Raw genomic sequence first — 21,584 nt, 5'->3', positions numbered from 1 at the left:
AAAGATTTTAAGAACAGAGGATCCTTATCCTCATCAATAATAATACTAGTAATGACAATTGAGCCAAGGTTATCCCCATCATATTGTAGTTGCCCTACTATAGATATAGTATTTTGAAAAATAAAAGTAGATGACCAAATCTATGGCGCTGAGTCCTGCAAGAAACCAATAAAAGTAATCCAAATGTGCTCGGTTGAGGTTGTTCGAAAACCAACTATCTCGACCGCCCGCACCAGTCGCCTTCTCAATCTCAGAAATAAGGAAGCTGCTTAGGAAGCTTCCGACTCCTAAGATGCTCGAGTAGAGGGCGAGACCTAGACTCCTTAACCTATCTGGCACTTGATCATAGAAAAACTCTTGCAATCCCACAATAGTGAAGACATCAACAATTCCAAATAAGATATATTGAGGAACTAACCACCACACACTCATAGGAATTGTCGCCTCTGGAATGTCTACCAAACCAAAATCTAGAGCAATTTTAAGCCTTTTCTTCTCAATTAGACCTGCCACCACCATGGAGATCACAGTTAAAAACATTCCACAACCAATTCTCTGAAGCATTGTTATCCCTGAGGATTTCCCTGTAATGGCCCTAGCAATAGGAACAAAGAAACGGTCGTAGATGGGAATGATAAGAACAATTGACATTCCTGTAACTGCTTGTAGTGACGCAGCTGGTATCTGAAAGCTTGATCCTATTGATCTGTCCATGGTGCTCCCTTGCTTAGTGAAGAAGGTTGAGACTTGTGCAAATACGACCCCGTACACTAAACATGTAACCCATATTGGAACCAACCGCAATACAGACTTCGCTTCTTCAACCTGGCTAATGCTACACACTTTCCAATCTTTTGTTGAATCATCCGAACTATCTGATTCTACAATCAATGCTTTGTCGAGAAATCTGTGTCATAAAGAAAACAAACCTTGTAATTGCATGTCAAATTAGATTATAGTAAACTAGTTTAAAAGCTGGTGCATAATTTCATGTATTGGGTCAATAATATGAATCCTAGAACAATCAAGAAACACAAGATTTACGTAAAAGACTTCATGTTTTGTTGTCCCGAAATAAGCAAAAGAAATTCATTTCTCTTACTTGAATTGGTGAGCACCAACATTGGGGGACGTTTGCATTGCTTCTTCTAGCACAATAGTGGATGAAGGGGTGATTCTCCAATTCCTTACTGCTGTTACAAACACTTGAGCGATTCGAACAAATGGGCTGCACTTATCTTCATTGAAACTATAACGATAAGTCTTGTATCCAAGTAAGAAAACAACAAGTGATGCTGCCATTGAAACACATGGAATACCAAATCCAATACTCCAATTCAGGTTGTCTTGGATGTAGCACATGATCAAGATTGTAATAGAGGCACCGGCACATAAGCCAAAATACCACCAGTTGAAAAATGAACTTTTCGACTTCCTCTCATCTAGGTCTCGCTCGTCAAATTGATCGGCTCCAAAAGCTTGGACACATGGCCTATGTCCAGCCTGTGCAATTGCCACTAGATACAAAGAGAAGAAGAAAAAGATGACTTGGAGAGTAGAAGGAGAAGAGCAAGAGATGTTGTTCTCAGTGTTTTGGCAGTCAGATGAGTTTAGGGAGGTAAGAACAGCTGATAGAGTTACCAATCCGAGTCCCTGTAATTTCATCCAACATGAAGATAATATTAATTGATGGAAAATACCAATGGTTTACCTATGATGACGATGTAATGAAATATGTGTTCATGATTATTTTTCATACCATTGATGACCATTCCTCAAATTTAATATATCTAAAAGTAAGAGTTGATGAATTTCCACACCTATGATAAAAAATGAATAAATTCATTGGCTAGAAATTACAAACAAATAAATTTAAGTTTATAGGTCCACGAAAATGGAGGATGAAGCACTCAAAAGCCTAGGGGATACAAAGGAGTGTGCCACGAGGCATTTCATGACCCTAATAAATACATCAGCCTCCTCGGGTAGGATGTACTACTATTTTATTTTAGGGAAAATTACTTAATAGACACCACCGCATGAGGGACTTCTTTCTAATCGTCCCTAATTTTTTTGAGGTAATCTGATGTTACAGATGGGCAGTGAGTGGGGGAAGGGGGGAGCTTGACTTGCTTTGATTAGGTTCTACTAATTTCCTTGGTTGGTTGGCCCGAAGGCTTGTTCTGATTGATTGAATCAGGTATGTAGATATGTGGAGGTTGATGGGATTTGGACCTCATCTACGCGGGTCTAGGAGTCGTCACCATTCAACGAGCTAAGGTGTGAATGGACACAATAAAACATGTTTTTTAAAATTCATTTTATGACTTCTGGTGACTCAAATGTGGTCTAACCATAGAGGTTAAGGTTAAAGAGGTTTGGTTTTGATACAAGGAAGGTGTTCGACACCTTATCTCACCTACCAAGTAGGTGTATGGCCAGAAATAACGTAAAAAAAAATGATTTTTTGAGATTTTTGAAGTTAGAGAAGATGGTAGAGTAGTTAAGAATCAAATGAAATATAGTTCGTCCTCTAGATTTGCAAAAAAAGTCAATGAGTAAGTCATATAACAAAATATATGCTAGCTGAAATTTTTTGTAGGCTTGAGGTTTTTGTGGAAATCAAAATGAATCTCACATTTTTGGCCTCCAAGCACTTATCCCAGACTTTTGTACACACTAGGGAGTATGTTTTTGTATATTAGGTTTTAAAGACATGTCCATGGATGAGACATGTTCATGAGGGAACCTTCACTTTATGAATGGAGTTGTGTCCACTAAGGACTATTTCTGTTGGTTTAGAGTGTAAAAAATAGATCTAAAGATATCTACACTTTTGACTCATAGCCTTTTAAAATAAAAGTAAAGTGGTATGTGTAATGATGTATGCATGTTATGTTCCATGAAACAACTTATTGAATGGACTTAGAAAATGGAGATTGCTTCAAATAGTGAAAACTTACTCTTTCCTCCTTAAGTCATTTACAAGAAAAAACCAAATTAGAAATTTAAAAATATTTGGAATTAAAATAACTTGCTAGGAATTTAAAGGTTCAAAATGGACTTCTAGTGGTAAGGATCCTCTCACAAAGGGATAAACTTTCAAAACAAGCAAGCCATCGAACTATGTTATTGTTAGTTTTATTGAAAGAAACTTGAAACAAAATTGGAGTGATAGGTGGTAAGGATCCTCCCACTGATTAACTCCCAATCCAACCTTGTCAATATAAGGAAAATAAAGAAATAGAGTTACACTACATTGCATGAATGTGAAAGTACATAAAACTAAAAGAATGGTGTGATAGAAAGGGAGATTTAGAGAGGTTTAACTATATAAAAATAGAAAATGAAGCTCTACACCTCACCTTAGTCTTCTTCTCTTCTTCTTTCTCTTACTCTTAGCTATTAGGATAGGTGAAGAAACAAATGGACAAAATTTTGGGGTACAAAAAGGCTTGAAGGAACAAATTTGACAAATTTTTGGAGTACTAAACTTTCCTCCTCCAATTACCTTGGATAGATCTCTATTTATAAGTTCTAAGGAGATCCTTGGGGATATAAGTATCAAATTTTCTTAGCTTCAAAATATTCTCAAGAATATCTCAATGAAAAGCTCCACATACCCTCAAATAATTTGTCATTGATGGTCTTTACACCTTTTTGAATCGTACTAATCATAATCATTAAAGGGTAGAGGTGTAATAGCTCATAAGGTTCTAGGGAACTTTATGAGGAAGATAGAAGTGTCTAAGTCTCTTGAATGTGATCAATTTGTAGAGATTCTAGTAATAATGGCATGTAATTTGTGATATGAATTTGGATTTTTAAGACAATTGCACTAGCTAAGGCTCTTAACAACTTGAAGGTATAAGTGTAAAAAGCCTAAAAGTTCTAAAGAATTCTATTGAGTGGGCAAAAGGGTAAAGGTGCCTTGATTATGGTCAATTTGCAAAGAATGTAGTGGATAAAGCCTTAAATTATGGATTGGGATGAAGGACCAATTTACCTAATTATGCCTCAACAAACTGAGGACAAGAGGGTAATTGACTTTTTGTGGGGATCAAAGGTTGACTATAATTCAAGATTAGAAGAATAAGAGAATTACTAGAACACCTCAGTGGGAAAATTATGTAAAGCATAATGTAAGGGCATAGTGGAAAAATGGGGATTTTCTTGAAGAATAAACTATTAATAGGAGGTTTAGGGGGGTAATCTCCTTAAAAATATCTAGAGCACTCAAGTGCCCTAATCCCTAATAAAACAGTCTAACCAAATAGACCTTTGGGTAGATGAGTTTCTATGCAAAATTGCATGAGTCGATGGCTTACCCAAGGTTCTGTGCAAAATATGTTAGGGCCATGGGTGACTCATGGCCCAAAAGAAAAATATCCTAACCCATGGGTGACCCACGACCAAGCTTATCATTAAACTTTAAAAAATCAATTTGAAGAGCTGCACTCCATTGAGGTGGGTCCCACTAAATTAAATTGAAGACTTGATAAATCAATGCTTTACCTCACTGGATTTCAAAAGCTCTCATCTCAATCCGGACAAATTGGAGTGTCTACAAATACACAATTTTTTTTTCTTTCTTAATGATCCCCGACTCCCATTTTAATTGGTGAGATCGATTATCCAAATTTTCAAGATGGACAATTCAAATCATTAAGATCGACATTTGTTCAAATTGTCAAGATGAGCTCAAATTATCAAGATCCACAAATCATCAAATTTGTTTATCTCAACAATTTGAGTTTGTTGTTTTATCGGGTGAGGAGCCATTTAGGAAGAAAGATTTTAACTAATTGAGTGGTTAAGTTACCATTCCAAAACTCATGGTCCATTTAGAAAGCAATCCCTTTAGAAGCATTGAAAGAGAACGGTCATTGTAAATCCCAAATTTCAATGGTGGGATTTTGATGTCCCTTGCACATGACATTCTCTCAACCGTTGAACCACGCATAGGAAAGACAGGAAAACTGCACTACAGAGGATCCGTTCCCATAGCTTGTAGGTGGCCTGTGCAGACGCACATTTATCATCCTTCTCATTTCAAAAATATCAAAAATAAAATATTCGATGATATGACAGTGATGTTAATAGTGATAGTGGTGATGAAATTGGTGGTGTTAATGGTAATGGTGAAGGTAATGAAATAGTTGTAATGATAATAATTATTGTGGTGATAATGCGGGCATTGACATTATTGTTCTATTAATTTATAAAAGAAGATCAAAGTCAATGGACAAATCATCAATTTGAAAAATTAAAGTGATATCTCAAATAAATATAAAGAGACATGTCATTATTTTTTTAAAGATGAAAATAGCATTTGTCACATAAAAAGATGGATTCCTCCAAAATTTTGAAGCATGTTTGCTTCAAAGTCAAACTTGTATTACACATTACAACTTACAATTTTACACTTTATAACATACAACAAATTTTTTATCAAATTTTATAAAAATTCGTTAAAGACATAAAATTCATAAATAAATAAATAAATAACAATTCATTTTATTCTTTTTTAACTTAAAATACGTGAATTATTTAAAATAATTCAATAATCCGAAGAATAATACTTTCATTGAAAACAAATTCGTGAAGTTTTCATGAATTAAACAGGAGATTGCTAGTAAGGATGGTGAGAGGTTATAGGAGAGACAAGACACAAAAGGTGAGCGATCAATGCACTTTTCTCTTGATGTTCAAATATGAATCTCCCTAATGAGCTAAGGAGTATTATTTGTAAGGATGCGTATGACATGGTGTAGTTTCTTCTCTTTTCGTTGGGGGGTCTGCTAACCCCCTTTAATCTTTTTTAAAAAAATGTCTACAAGTTTTGTCCCATATAGATTAAAATCAAATATTGATTGACTTAATGACTTCCCCAAGAAGAACCCAATCATTGGAATTGGATCTTATGCAGCGAATAATATTTCCTGTAGCGCTTTTAGACAGTTAGGAGAATGCCACATCCATTTTAAAAGTGTTGGGTCATGAAGAAAAAAACATAATTTCAATTTTCTTTTAATTAAATCAGATCTAAGACCTAAATATTAGAGGGCTGAGGTTTTATTTTTCTTTTCGTGTTAGTTTTTGCAGTGTGGATAAAGTGATACACGAAATACTTGCTACAGAGGATCTGCTTCCTTGGATCCTCCGTAGCGAGTATTACCTGTAGCACTTTTAGACAGTTAGGAAAATACCACATCAACTAAAAAGGAAAAACCAAGCCGTTGACAATTTGTTTAACATTGGAGGTTTGGTGGCCGTCCATTTTAAAAGTGTTAGATCATGAAGAAAAATAAAATAAAGAAGAGAAATTAATAATTGAGATTGCACTGCAATTGACTCTGCACTGCACATGCATTAGGCACTGAATCAAGGCAAGTGGTTTCTATATCTAAATTTATATTTTATTTTGAGAGCTGTTATTGGCATCTCAACATTTACTTATTACATCCCAATTAAAAATAATGAAGACAAATGCATAGTTAAGATAAATGTGAAAGTTGGGTGGGTACCAATAGAAGTTCTCTCATTTTTTTTTTTTGGTTTTAGATTTCTATTTTTTGGGTTTAGGATTTTATATGAGGCTAATCATAATCGTAAACAACTACCGAAATTGTTTGGATGAGATGTTTTGTATGTTGAGATTATGAAGTGAGCCAAAGTGCAAGATTAGGTTTAACCTTAATCAAAAGTCAACGTCCATTTTTTATGAATGTTATGGTAAAATTTTGATGTAATAAATTTTTAAGGATATTTTTAATATAAAAAAAAAAATGAAGAAGAAGAAAATAAAATTCACCTTAATTCACAAGAAAAAAATCACATTATTAATTGGTGCAATGGATCAAGTCATGTTCGTGTTGTGTTGAGGTAACAATATTCTGAAATTTTACCCAACTCAGACCCGACCCATTTAATAATCTTATCAAAAATTTAAATTCAAACTCAAACACTTATTGAATACGTAACCCGACTTGACCTGTGTAATATGCTCAATAAAATTATAATCTTTAGTAAAAAAAAAATAAGTTACATTTTCACCATCAAAAGTAAAATATCATTATAAAAAATAAAGTCAAACAACCACGCATAAAAACTTTAAAGTTCTCAGAATTTTATCCTCTATAGTGCATCGGATCATGATTTTAGATGCCACAAGGTAATGTAGTTAAAAAACTTTCTTTACTAACAAAGTAAGGAGAGTGTTTTTATTTCCCAACTAAAAACTTCATCCTTAATTATTTGAAAAATATCCTAAAACTTCTTCTATATTTTGTAAAATTTGAAATATATATATTATCAAAAAATATAACAAAATTTAAAAAAAAATAGACAATTTTAAAAATCTTTAAATAATTATTGATATTTGAAATACCTCACAAATTTCATGATTTAAATATGTTAATGAAAAAAATAACTAACCGTGTCAAAATGGGTTATGTGGGTTGACATCCGTACCCTAGGCATGACCCATTTAATAATCGTGTTAAATGTGGGTCGACACTATCATAACTCAAACCCAATTAGACTTTTGATCTAAATTCATTAATTTCATGTCATTTTCGAGACTTCTTCGTAGATCATGTTTAAATTGCCATCCCAAATTATTAAATTTTGATCTAATTATTTAAAATTTTGAGGATAGAGTTGTAATAAATTGACACTCCTTGTTCGCTCTTCAGTGTGGCATGCATAGAACCATAGATCTTTTACTTCGAGATTCACAAGAAAAATATCTATGGTATTATGCACTACCACGTTAGAGAGCCTACAAAGAATGTCAGTTTATCATTAGTCTTAAGGATATTTAGAAAAATAAAATTCCAATTATGATTTTTTGACATCCCCCTTGATATATGTCCCCAATCACATAATCATAGATCATTTCCTTGGGATATGTAAAATCATTTTTTTTTAAATTTGTATATCTTGAGACAAATGATCTACGATTAAATGATGGGAGTATAGGTCAGATTATCACGGCTAAAGAAAAATGGAATGTCACTTTAAATAAGGGTACATTTTGCACGGGGTAAATTTAATATTGTCAATTTAATAATAGTCTTTCACTAAAGATTAATGATTTTTTAATTCAACCTGACTGGCTAACCCAAAAACTCACCGACATGTCATGAGTAAAGAACAGTAGATTCTTTTGTTCGGGATACATAATTACCGACGGCAGGTCCGTCACATCGGTTATGTATCGCAAAGGACAGAATTTACGATTCTTTAGTCATATCACGTCGGTGAGTTTTTGAGTCCCCTCTCAAACGTTGAGTTCAAAAATCAGCACTAACTCTCGTTTTCTCTGTTGGTACCGTGTACACATCAAGAAAGTTAAAGAGAGAGAGAGAGAGAGACGAACCAGAAGGTAAAGGAGAGAAGAGAAGAAGATGGTCCAATAGCGTCCAAGGTAGGAATCAGCAACAAAAGCACCAATTAGAGGAAGCAGAGATGATGTACCAGACCACGCGTTCACATTCACTGCAGCAGAGACCGTGGATTGGCCAAGAGGACCAGTTAGATATGTTATGAGGTTCGATGAGATTCCATAGTAAGCAAATCTCTCTATGATCTCAACTCCAATAATGAACGAAGCAGATCTCCATCCACCATGCTTAGATCTATTATGAATTCTCCTTCCTTTGTAGTCCACCACTCCATCAACAACCACTTCTCTCCAAATCAGAGCACTACTTTCATCAGAACCAGAGTTCGCCATTTCTCACCACCTTCTCTTACTCTCTCTCTCTCTCTCTCGCTCTCGCTCTTTCTTCGATAGCACTATCAAACACTGAAGTATAAAATTAAAATGATATATTATAAATATTTCTCTTTTTTAATAAAATATCAGTATTTAAACAACATTTGCCAGATGTACCTATAACTAGCCATTCTTTTGGTTTTGGAGCTCTCTCCACGCATTCTCTGGTAAAATATTTGAGATACCTTTCGTTTTTAAATTGATCGCTCTCCACTTCAACACCTAACAATAAAAAAGAAAACCCCTTTTTTCCTCCCAAAATCCATCTTCAATCTAACCAACTTTATTGACCTAAAAATGTCCTTGTTTTTAACCTCCAGCTAAGAAAAATTCATGATTTTCCTCCCAAAAAAAGCATCATCTTCAACATTTTTTTTTAACTAAATACCCTCATCTTCATTTCTTTCCCACAAAACCTTGATTTTCCTCCGAAAAACCCATCGTCCTCAATCAAGTCAACCTGTATTATAAATTAACTTTATTAGCTCTATTCAACCTTAAATCCATTTTCAACCTCACCATAACCTTTTGTAAAAAAAATTATTTTTATGTTCAAAATTCATCATTTTTTACTTCACAAGTACTCCTATTTCTCTTGAGATTTAAAGGAGATGGAATGGAAGCTTAAAGTTGAGGACTTTTCTAGCCTCAACTACGGTTATGTTTGATAACACTTTAAAGTCTGAAAACTAGAAATCAGACTTCAAAAGTTTCATCGAGCGTCTTTCATTGCTGGTTTAAAACTTCTGAACTTCGATTCTAAATCTGATATTTAAAACCTGAAATGAAATAAACGAAAATAAAACTTTTGAAGTCTGAATTTTAAAAGTTGACCACCTCCATTCACACTAAAGTATAAAATGAGTCAAATTTTTATAATGATTTGAAATATGTATTTAATGGGTTTAGATCTTGGAGTAGATCCGAATAAAATAAGGGATCGAATATGATTTGATGTCTCTTGATCCTAGTGGGATGCAAATCCATCCATATATTCGTTGATATCTGAAAGATATATTATTTTAAAATTTATATTTTTCATATTTTCAAAGTATCATTTTCTACTACTTGAATACAATATGAATTCTTATAAAATAAAAAGATTATAATGATAAAATAAAAGTATAACAATCAACAAAGAAGTATAATGGAAAAAAGAGTAATTATTAAATTATCCCACCAATTATATGGGTTAAGAGTTTCAGAATGAGCTGATTTTTGGTGAGGATGATCTTATCATCATAGAGATCATCCTCATTAAAAATCAGCTCATTCTAAAACCTCTAACCCCATTAAAATAAGTTCAAGAATCATACATCATCCATTTTATTTTTATTTTTGTAAATCAATTTTGATGGGATTAGAAGTTTCAAAATAGGCTGAATTTTAGTGAGAATGATGTCCTCTTCATAGAGATCATCCTCACCAAAAATCAGCTCATTCCGAAACTTTTAACTAATATAAGACATGAAATTAGCTAAGGTGTGGGTTGCCCTTACTAATTTGTAGGGTGCTTTTATAATTACCCTAGAAAAAATGTTTAACATTCCAAAATTATCCAACTCAACCCAATCCGAATCAAGTAATTTGAGTTGGTTCGGGTTCGATTTAACTGAAAGCAGAACATTTTGGATACGGTTTACCTATTAGGATCCAAATTAAATTCAGATTCATGTAAAAAATTTCAGACCTCATTATGAAGATACTTAGATACAACAAGGGTACAACCCATTTTAAGCCTTGGGATCTAATGTTGAAGCCCTCTATCTGCATAACCGTTAGGATAAGATAAAAACTGCAGATTTGCTAAGCATAAGTTCTAATCTTCTAGAGATGAATACACTTATTCCTAAAAGATACATTTTCTTTTGGGAATCCCTAACATCCCAATGGTCATGTTGATGGAGAACCTCAATCGTGGGTCATACCAGCATTTTTCTAAAGTTAAAGATGTGAGTAAAAGATTTTTCCAAAGATGACTGATTTTGAGAAGAAAAGTAAGGGCTTTTGGTTGGAGGTTGAAGATGAGCAGATTTGATCATTTTTCATTAGTCTATTTTGAAGAGCAAGGTCAACGGTCACATCATCAATTTTAAAACATATGGATAACTTAAATATTTATCATTAAAAAAAAGTAAGATCTTTTTTTTTTTTTTTTGTTGACCCCCTCTTTGCTAATAAAATATGGTATGTCCAAACCACCCTAATTTTTATTCTCTAATATATAATTAGCCTCGAGAAAATATTAATTTTTAAACTAACACACTTAGCATATTTCTTTATAAAAAAAATAGAAAGAAGAATGCATGAGGTTGATTTTTAATATTTGTGATACCCTTTCCTTATTAACAAAGTAATACGACACCATAGCCCTCAAGGGCGGAGCCAAGATTTTGCTCATGTGGGGGCAATCAAGAGTAGAAAAAAATAGTTGTGGGGGCAACTCAGAGTGAAAAAAAAAAAAAAAAAAAAAATTTGTGGGGGCAATAGTGGTAAAATATTTCTTTATCCACTGTAAAAATCTGGCCATAGCACATTAATCTATAAAATTTGAAAACTCTTGTGGGGGCAAGTGCCCTCACTCTAAATCCGCCCCTGATAGCACTCTAAGTTTCATCAAAAAATTCGTATCCCCAAACCAAAAAACAAAAAAATATATATTTAAAGAAAGGTTCTCAAATTTCCTTGTTTCTCTAGCCCCATTGGGTCTAATTTTCATGAAGTATGCGTGGAGGAAGTCTACTACTTCCCTTATTGACTTTGGACCAAACATTAAAGGTAATGGACAGGATCACCATTAATGTCAATACAAGTTACCTTTGGACCAGATTGCGACCATCACTGCCCTTTTTTCGAGAGATTTACGCTACAAACCATAGTTGTTGGCAAGATTGCCATTGTTAGTCACTCCTCCTTTTGTTCTTCAAAAGTGAATAATCATGGGGTAAAAATACAATATATCCATAGAAAATGGATTTTGCATTGATGTCATAGCGACATTGATTTTTTCCATCCGATTTCTTTCACAAAAATAATCCATGAATGTGTTTGATGGGACGAACTATAGGGTTTTTTTTTTTTTGTTTTTTTTTTTTTTTTTAAAAGGTGAGTATAATTTGTTGATGTCTATAATTCAACAAGCAAAGATTTTAAGAACAGAGGATTCTTATCCTCATCAATAATAATACTAGTAATGACAATTGAGCCATGGTTATCCCCATCATATTGTAGTTGCCCTACTATAGATATAGTTTTTTGAAAAATAAAAGTATACAACCAAATCTATGGCGCTGAGTCCTGCAAGAAGCCAATAAAAGTAATCCAAATGTGCTCGGTTGAGGTTGTTCGAAAACCAACTATCTCGACCGCCCGCACCAGTCACCTTCTCAATCTCATAAATAAGGAAGCTGCTTAGGAAGCTCCCTACTCCCAAGATGCTCAAGTAGAGGGCGAGGCCTAGACTCCTTAACCCATCCGGCACTTGATCGTAGAAAAACTCTTGCAATCCCACAATAGTGAAGACATCAACAATTCCAAACAAGATATATTGAGGAACTAACCACCACACACTCATAGGAATTGTCGCTTCTGGAATGTCTACCAACCCAAAATCTAGAGCAATTTTAAGCCTTTTCTTCTCAATTAGAGCTGCCACCACCATGGAGATCACAGTTAAAAACATTCCACAACCAATTCTCTGAAGCATTGTTATCCCTGAGGATTTCCCTGTGATGACCCTAGCAATAGGAACAAAGAAACGGTCGTAGATGGGAATGATAAGAACAATTGACATTCCTGTAACTGCCTGTAGTGACGCAGCTGGTATCTGAAAGCTTGATCCTATTGATCTGTCCATGGTGCTCCCTTGCTTAGTGAAGAAGGTCGAGACTTGTGCCAATACTACCCCGTACATTAAACATGTAACCCATATTGGAACCAACCGCAACACAGACTTCGCTTCTTCGACCTGGCTAATGCTACACACTTTCCAACCTTTTGTTGAATCATCGGGACTATCTGATTCTACAATCAATGCTTTGTCAAGAAACCTGTGTCATAAAGAAAATAAACCTTGTAATTGCATGTCAAATTCGATTATAGTAAACTAGTTTAAAAGCTGGTGCATAATTTCTTGTATTAGGTCAATAATATGAATCCTAGACCAATCAAGAAACACAAGATTTACATAAAAGACTTCATGTTTTGTTGTCCCGAAATAAGCGAAAGAAATTCATTTCTCTTACTTGAATTGGTGAGCACCAACTTTGGGGGACATTTGCGTTGCTTCCTCTAGCACAATAGTGGATGAAGGGGTGACTCTCCAATTCCTTATTGCTGTTACAAACACTTGAGTGATTCGAACAAATGGGCTGCACTTATCTTCTTTGAAACTATAACGATAAGTCTTGTATCCGAGTAAGAAAACAACAAGTGATGCTACCATTGAAACACATGGAATACCAAATCCAATACTCCAATTCAGGTTGTCTTGGATGTAACACATGATCAAGATTGTAATAGAGGAACCCACACATAAGCCAAAATACCACCAGTTGAAAAATGAACTCTTCGACTTCCTCTCATATAGGTCTCGCTCGTCAAATTGATCGGCTCCAAAAGCTTGGACACATGGCCTATGTCCACCCTGTGCAATTGCCACTAGATACAAAGAGAAGAAGAAAAAGATGACTTCGAGGGTAGAAGGAGAAGAGCAAGAGATGTTGTTCTCAGTGTTTTGGCAGTCAGATGAGTTTAGGGAAGTAAGAACAGAAGATAGAGTTACCAATCCGAGTCCCTGTAATTTCATCCAACATGAAGATAATATTTATTGATGGAAAATACCTATGGTTTACCTATGATGATGATGTAATGAAATATGTGTTCATGATTATTTTTCATACCATTGATGACCATTCCTCAAATTTAATATATTTAAAAGTAAGAATTGTTGAATTTCCACATCTATGATAAAAAAATTGAATAAATTCATTGGCTAGAAATTACGAACAAGTAAATTTAAGTTTATAAGTCCACCAAAATGGAGGATGAAGCACTCAAAAACCTAGGGGATACAAAGGAGTGTGCCACGAGGCATTTCACGACCCTAATAAATACATCAACCTAGGATCAACAATGTTGAATGCTCCTCGGGCAAGATGTACTATTATTTTATTTTAGGAAAAATTACTTAATAGACACCGCATGAGGGACTTCTTTTTAATCGGCCCTAATTTTTTCAAGGTAACTTGATGGTACAGATGGGCAGTGGGTGGGGGGAGGGGGGAGCTTAACTTAGTTTGATTAGGTTCTACTAATTTCCTTGGTCGGTTGGCCCGTAGGTTTGTTCTAATCAATTGAATCAGGTATGTAGATATGTGAAGGTTCATAGGATTTAGACGTCATCTACGTGGGTTTAGGAGTCGCCACCATTTAATAAGTTAAGGTAGGAATAGACACTATAAAACATGTTTTTTAAAATTCATTTTGTAGCTTCTGGTGACTCAAATGTAGTCTAACCATAGAGGTTAAGGGTAAGGAGGTCTGATTTTGATACAAGGGAGGTATTAGGCACATTGTCTCACCTATCAAGTAGATACATGGTAACCAAAGGTTAGCTAGAAATAAAGTATATAAAAAAAATATGATTTTTTAAAGTTTTTGAAGTTAGAGGAGATGGTGGAGTAGTTAGGAATCAAATGAAATATTGTTCGACCTCTAGATTTGCAAAAGAAGTCAATGAACAAGTCATATACAAAAATATATGCTTGCAGAAAATTTTGTAGGCTTGAGGTTATGATGGAAATCAAAATGAATCTCACATTTTTGGCATCCAAGCACTTATTCCAAACTTTTTTACACACTAGGGAGTACGTTTTTTTCTTTTCTATTAGGACATGTCCATGGATGGGGCATATCCTTAAGGGAACCTTCATCTTTAAATGGAGTTGTATCCAGTAGGGGACTATTTTTGTTGGCTTAGAGTATTAAATATAGCTCTAAAAATATCTACATTTTTAACTTATAACTTTTTAAAATAAAAGTAAAGTGGTATGTGTTATGATGTATGCATGTTATGTTCCATGAAAGAACTTATTGAATGGACTTAGAAAATGGAGATTGCTTCACATAGTGGAGACTTACTCTCTCCTCAAATCATTTACAAGAAAAATCCAAATTAGAAATTTAAAAATACTTGGAATTAAATAACTTGTTAGAAATTTAAAAGTTCAAAATGGACTGATAGTGGTAAAAATCCTCCCACAAAGGGATTAACTTTCAATCCAAGCAAGCCATTGAAATATGTTATTGTTAGTTTTATTGAAAGAAACTTGAAACAAAATTGGAGTTATAAGTGGTCAGGATCCTCCCACTGATTAACTCTCAATCCAACCATGTCAAAATAAGGAAAATAAAGAAATAGAGTTACACTACATTGCATGAAAGTAAAAGTACATAAAACTAAAAGAAGAGTGTGATAGAAAGGGAAGCTCTGCACCTCACCTTAGTCTTCTTCTCTTCTTCTTTCTCTTACTCTTAGCTTTTAGAATAGGTGAAGAAACAAATGGACAAAATTTTAGGGTACAAAAAGGCTTCAAGGAACAAATTTGACAAAAATTTTGAGTACTAAACTTTCCTCCTCTAGTTGCCTTGGATGGGTCTTTATTTATCGATTCTAGGGAGACTTTTGGGGATATAAGTATCCAATTTTCATAACTTCAAAACATTCCTAAGAATATCTCAATGAAAGACTTCACATACCCTCAAATAATTTGTCCTTAATGGTCTTTGCATCTCTTTGAGTCTTACTAATTATAATCATCAAAAGATAGATGTGTAATAACTCATAAGGTTCTAGAGAATTCTATGAGGAAGATGAAAGTGTCTAAGTCCCTTGAATGTGATTAATTTGTAAAGATTCTAGTAACAATGGCATGTCAATTGTGATATGAATTTTGAATTTTTAAGACAATTGCATTAGTTAAGGCTCTTAACAACTTGAAGGTATAAGTGTAAAAAAGCCTAAAGGTTCTAAAGAATTCTATTGAGTGGGTGAAGGGGTGAAGGTGCCTTGACTCTGGTCAATTTGCAAAGAATGTAGTGGATAAAGCCTTGAATTATGGATTGGGATGAAGGGCCAATTTACCTAATTGTACTTCAACAAAATGAGGACAAGAGGGTAATTAATTTTTTGTGAGGATCAAAGGTTGACTATAAGTAAAGATTGGAAGAATAAGAGAATTACTGGAATGCCTCAGTGGGAAAATTATGTAAATTAATGTAAGGACATTGGGAAAAATGGGGATTTTCTTGAAGAACAAACAACTAATAGGGGATTTAAGGGGTAATCTCCTTTAAAATATCTAGAGCACTCAAGTGCACGAATCCCCAACAAAATTGTCTAACTAAATAGACCTAGGGTAAATGAGTTACTATGCAAGATTGTATGAGTCGATGACTTGCCCAAGGTTCTGTGCAAAATATGTTAGGGTCATAGGTGACTCATAGCCCAAAGGAAAAATATCCTAGGTCATAGCTGACCCATGACCAAGCTTATTGTTAAACTTTAAAAAATAAATTTGAAGAGCTGGACTATACTGAGGCGGGCCCCACTAGATAAAATTGAAGACTTGATAAATCGGGCTTTACCTCGTTGGATTTCGAAAGCTCTCGTCTCAATCCAGATAAATTGGGGTGTCTACAAGGTACATTTAGTCAAGTTTTTTCTTTCTTAATGGTCCCTTACTCCCATTTCAGTTGGTGAGATCGATTATCCAGATTTTCAAGATGGACAATTCAAATCATTAAGATCGACATTTATTCAAATTGTCAAGACGAACACAAATTATGAAGATCAACAAATCATCAAATTTGTAGAGATGATTTGTTGATCTTGACAATTTGAGTTTGTTGTTTTATCCGGTGAGGAACCATTTAGGAAGAAAGATTTTAACTAATTGGGTGGTTAAGTTACCATCCCAAAACTCATGGTCCATTTAAAAAGCAATCCCTTCAGCAGGGTCTATTAAGTAATTTTTCCTTAATTTTAATAAAACTAACTAGTGGGTCTAGCTTGTGGCAGCGGATTCGTTGTAACGCAATTGTCCTATATTTCCTTCTAGTACACTTGAAGTAGTGAAGAATCCATGTTGAAAAATACAAACTAACAGATCAGTCTGGTTATGATCATGATTTAGATCAGTTTTGGAAAAAAAATTTCTTTTTAAACCTGATCAGCAGCATTGAAAGAGAACGGCCATTGTAAATCCCAAATTTCAATGGTGGGATTTTGATGTCCCTTGCACATGACATTCTCTCAACCGTTGAACCACGCACAGGGAACTACAGGAAAACTGCACTACAGAGGATCCGTTCCCATAGCTTGTAGGTGGCATGTGCAGACGCACATGCATCTTTACTATTATATGAGTGAAATTGTGGAGACCTCAAAAAAAACCCATATTCCTATTGGTTCTTAGGCATCTTCTCCTCAATGTGGCTATTTTGTAAATTGGGAGTAGCTTCAGTACACTTTGACCAATATGAATGTGGGGTTTCTTGTCATCTCCTAAATCACTCTATAACGAGAGAAAACCTAAGAGTTTATTGACACCAAAATTTGGAGACCAAAAAGTCGCTACTTTTGCATTTAACCTAGTTATTAGCAAGATCATTTTCAAAAATAAAATAAAATTATCATCTTACAATTACGGATGTTAATGGATACCCATTTAACCAAAACCAATCTGGAATTGGAACCAAAACCAAGCTTCTTATTCCCTTTTTATTAGAACCAATTAGAGTTGGGTCCAAAATACAACATAAAAATCGGAACCATTAGGTCCTATTTGATGGGTACCCATGGGTACAAGGAATCAGTTTATTTTGAAAAAAAATTCATATTTCATTAATTTTAGGATTTTAATATTTTAAAATAAATACATGTTATATAAAAGTTCTTCATTTTTTTCATATAAATTCTATGTTGGAGCTTAAAATGGATCATCTCTTCTAAAAGTTTATTACTTGTAAAGAGAATATATTTTTATTTATAAAAAAAAAAAAAAAAAACCATGAACTCTTTTCTTTATTAGAAAAACATTGCAATTAAGTTGATATTTTTGTAGATTATATGTTAATTTTAAAAAAAAAAAAATATTTTACAATGAGCGTTCGGCGCAGTGACCCAGGCATCCCTCCAAAATGGGTGAGGTCTTGAGTTCAAACCCCCACCTTGGGCACCCATGGAGATTTATCTTTACTTACCTGGTATGTGTGATTTGTAGGACATTGCATGTATCCTTGGGATTTGGGTGAGATATAGTGTAGAGGCTAGTTTGTCTCACCCTTGCTAGTCGGACCTACGAGTCTGGAACCCTCATCATCAACAAAAAAAAATTCTTGAGAGCTGGAATTGATGAGTATACTTATTTCTTGGCGTTTTTTATTCCATTTATTTTATAACCAAAACCATAATTGACAAGAATAAAATTGTTCTGGTTCTACAAACATCAAGAATGGAATGGGATCCGACCCATTGAAACCCTTGTGATATTTATAATCACATTAGTTGGTTTTGAGTTTTTTAAATTTATAGAAATGTCCTTTGGTTATGTTGTCTTCAAAATCACCTTAGTTAATATTTTAAATTATCAAAAACTAATAATATACTAAATATTAAATATGATAGAAAATTAGGTAGTCTATTCAAAATAATTTTTTAAGTACTTATGAAAATTTTTAGTCATGCATGTTTACTACTTTAATAGTACCTGTGTGTTTGCATCGAAGACCTACAATAATTAGGATTTATGAATAGTTAAAAAAAATTATAATTACTTTAAAATAATCTAATGGTATATCATTACTTATCATTCAATATATTGTAAGAGTATTTTGAAATTTGAAATATTAACTACTGATTTTGAAGATAACACAATAAAAAGTTATTCTAACACGGTTACAACAATGATGAGAATGTAATTTTATTTCTTTTGATGAAAATGACCTTAATACTTGTAAGGTTAAATGTAAATGTGGGGCCACTTCCAATCTTCTAAATATTTGTGTCAACAGCCTTCTCTTGTTATAAAAGTAATTCTTTTTTTGTGCTTTAATTCTCTTCATCCTCTCCCTCATCGTTAGTGTGCTTCAATTGTAAGTCTCGTTAGCAATTTCAAATACTATAAAAATTTGATATGTGAAAAATTCAAGTTCTATTTGATTTTGAGTTACAAAATTCTAGTCTAAAATTCGGTCAAAAAGTCAATAAATGGAAAATATGCAACATATACGTTAATAGTGAAAGCGGTGATGAAATTGCTGGTGTTAATGGTAATGGTAATGAAATGGTTATAATGATAATAATGATAGTAGTGATAACGAGGGCATTGAGATTATTGTTCCATTGATTTATAAAAAAAGATCAAAATCAATAGACAAATCATCAATTTGAAAAATTAAGATGATATCTCAAATAAATGTAAAGGGGGCATGTCATTATTTTTTTTAAGATGAAAATGACATTTGTCACCTAAAAAGATGGATTCTTCCAAAATTTTGAAGCATGATTGCTTTAAAGTCAAACTTGTATTATATATTACAACTTACAAGTTTACACTTTACAACATACAACAAATTAAAGTAGTATTTTTCTTTTTATCAAATTTTATAAAAATTCATAATAATAAAAATAAAATCGTTTTATTCTTTTTTAACTTAAAATACGTGAATTATTTAGAACAATTCAATAATCCGAAGAATAATACTTCATTGAAAACAAATTCATGAAGTTTTCACGAATTAAACGAGAGATTGCCAACAAGGATGGTGAGAGGTTACAAGAGAGACAAGACACAAAAGGTGAGCAATCAGTACTCTTTTCTCTTGATGTTCAAAAATGAATCTTCCTAATGGGCTAAGGAATATTATTTGTAAGGATGCCAATGGGCAAGCACTACCATGTCTTAAGGGTATTCAGAAAAATAAAAATCAAATAATGATTTTTGACATCCCATTTCATATATGCCTTCTATTACAAAATCATTAATCATTTCCTCGAGATATGTGAAATCATTTTTTTTAAATTTGTATATCCCGAGACAAATGATCTACAGTTATGTGATGGGGGCGTAAGTCAGATCAGAGGAGTCCGGTTATCATAACTAAAGAAAAAACGGAACGTCCACTTTAAATAAGGGTACATTTTGAATTCAAGCCGACTGTCAAACTCAAAAACTCACCAACATGTCATAGGTAAACAATTTTGCTCGAGAGACACAATTACAGACGAGGTCCGTCCGATTGGTTATGTATCCCGAGGGACAGAATCTACTATTCTTTGGCCATACCACATCGGTGAGTTTTTGAGTCCCCTCTCAAAGGTTGAGTTCAGAAATCAGCACTACCCTCTCATTTTCTCTGTTGATATCGTGTACGCATCAAGAAAGTTAAAGAGAGAGAGAGAGAGAGAGAGACGAACCAGAAGGTAAAGGAGAGAAGAGAAGAAGATGGTCCAATATCGTCCAAGGTAGGAATCAGCAACAAAAGCACCAATTAGAGGAAGCAGAGATGATGTACCAGACCACGCGTTCACATTCACTGCAGCAGAGACCGTGGATTGGCCAAGAGGACCAGTTAGATATGTTATGAGGTTCGATGAGATTCCATAGTAAGCAAATCTCTCTATGATCTCAACTCCAATAATGAACGAAGCAGATCTCCATCCACCATGTTTAGATCTATTATTAATTCTCCTTCCTTTGTAATCCACCACTCCATCAACGACCTCTTCTCGCCAAATCAGAGCAACACTTTCATCAGAACCAGAGATCGCCATTTCTCACCACCTTCACTCTCTCTCTCTTCGATCGCACTATCAAAATCTAAAGTATAAAATTAAAATTATATATTATAAATATTTCTCTTTTTTTAATAAAATATCAGTATTTTAAAAACATTTGTCAGATGTACCTATAACTATAAGTTGCCATTTTTTTTGTTTTTGGAGCTCTCTCCACGCATTCTCTCGTAAAATATTTGAGATACCTTTCGTTTTCAAATTTATGAAAATTGATCGCTCTCCACTTCAACACGTAACAATAACCCTTTTTTCCTCCCAAAATCCATCTTCAATATCACCAACTTTATTGACCTAAAAATGCCCTTGTGTTTCAACCACCAGCTAAGAAAAACTCATGATTTTCCTCCCAAAAAAATCATCATCTTCAACATTTTTTTATCTAAATACCCTCAACTTCAATTTCTTTCCCACAAAACCTTGACTTTCCTCCGAAAAACCCGTCGTCCTCAATCAATTCAACCTGTATTATAAGTTAATTTTATTAGCACCATTCAACCTTAAATCCAGTTTCAACCTCACCCCAACCTTTTGTCAAAAAAAAAAAAAACCTTAAATTTTTGTATCCAGAATTCATCATTTTTTACTTCACAAGTACTCCTATTTCTCTTGAGATTTGAAGGAGATGGAATGGAATCTTAAAGTTGATGATTTTTCTAGCCTCAACTAAGGCTATGTTTGATGACACTTCTAGAGTCCGGAAATTATAAATCAGACTTCAAAAGTTTAATTCAACGTCTTTCATCGCTGGTTCAAAACTTCTAAATTTTGATTCCAAAATCTAAAATCTGAAACTTGAAATGAAACAAACAAAAATAAAACTTTTGAAATTTGAATTTTAAAAGTTTCCATTCACACTAAGGTATAAAATAAGTAAAATTTTTATAATGATTTGAAATATGAATTTAGTGGGTTTAAATCCTAGAGCATAACCAAATAAACTAA

At 33.7% G+C, this 21,584-nt stretch overlaps 2 protein-coding genes across 2 annotated transcripts; both read right to left on the bottom strand.

The window, feature by feature from the left end:
- On the bottom strand, positions 1-8,824 carry LOC147401806 (protein NRT1/ PTR FAMILY 5.10-like). Its single transcript, XM_086443218.1, has 3 exons — positions 8,384-8,824; positions 1,103-1,653; positions 1-907 (listed from the first exon to the last, which is right to left on the bottom strand). Exons 1-3 carry the CDS (start codon positions 8,738-8,740, stop codon positions 79-81), a joined length of 1,737 nt encoding a protein of 578 aa, XP_086299344.1. The 5' UTR covers positions 8,741-8,824; the 3' UTR covers positions 1-78.
- A 3,095-nt stretch (positions 8,825-11,919) lies between these two features.
- On the bottom strand, positions 11,920-20,694 carry LOC147401805 (protein NRT1/ PTR FAMILY 5.10-like). Its single transcript, XM_086443217.1, has 3 exons — positions 20,262-20,694; positions 13,027-13,577; positions 11,920-12,831 (listed from the first exon to the last, which is right to left on the bottom strand). Exons 1-3 carry the CDS (start codon positions 20,616-20,618, stop codon positions 12,003-12,005), a joined length of 1,737 nt encoding a protein of 578 aa, XP_086299343.1. The 5' UTR covers positions 20,619-20,694; the 3' UTR covers positions 11,920-12,002.
- Positions 20,695-21,584: the final 890 nt, after the last annotated feature.

Source organism: Akebia trifoliata, chromosome 5 (assembly GCF_017979445.1).
Source record: "Akebia trifoliata isolate Shusen 1 chromosome 5, ASM1797944v1, whole genome shotgun sequence".
NCBI classification, from domain to species: Eukaryota; Viridiplantae; Streptophyta; class Magnoliopsida; order Ranunculales; family Lardizabalaceae; genus Akebia; species Akebia trifoliata.
The sequence above is the reverse complement of the archived record's forward strand: the minus strand, read 5'-3'. Positions and strand labels throughout refer to the sequence as shown.

What these genes read in the sequence shown, in the direction of transcription:
- LOC147401806 (XM_086443218.1), bottom strand. Translation starts at nt 8,740, where the DNA reads ATGGCGAACTCTGGTTCTGATGAAAGTAGTGCTCTGATTTGGAGAGAA. An exon ending in CTTCTCTCCTTTACCTTCTG is followed by an intron (nt 1,654 to 8,383) that starts GTTCGTCTCTCT and finishes ATGAAATTACAG; the next exon opens with GGACTCGGATTGGTAACTCT. An exon ending in GTTGGTGCTCACCAATTCAA is followed by an intron (nt 908 to 1,102) that starts GTAAGAGAAATG and finishes TTTATGACACAG; the next exon opens with ATTTCTCGACAAAGCATTGA.
- LOC147401805 (XM_086443217.1), bottom strand. Translation starts at nt 20,618, where the DNA reads ATGGCGATCTCTGGTTCTGATGAAAGTGTTGCTCTGATTTGGCGAGAA. An exon ending in CTTCTCTCCTTTACCTTCTG is followed by an intron (nt 13,578 to 20,261) that starts GTTCGTCTCTCT and finishes ATGAAATTACAG; the next exon opens with GGACTCGGATTGGTAACTCT. An exon ending in GTTGGTGCTCACCAATTCAA is followed by an intron (nt 12,832 to 13,026) that starts GTAAGAGAAATG and finishes TTTATGACACAG; the next exon opens with GTTTCTTGACAAAGCATTGA.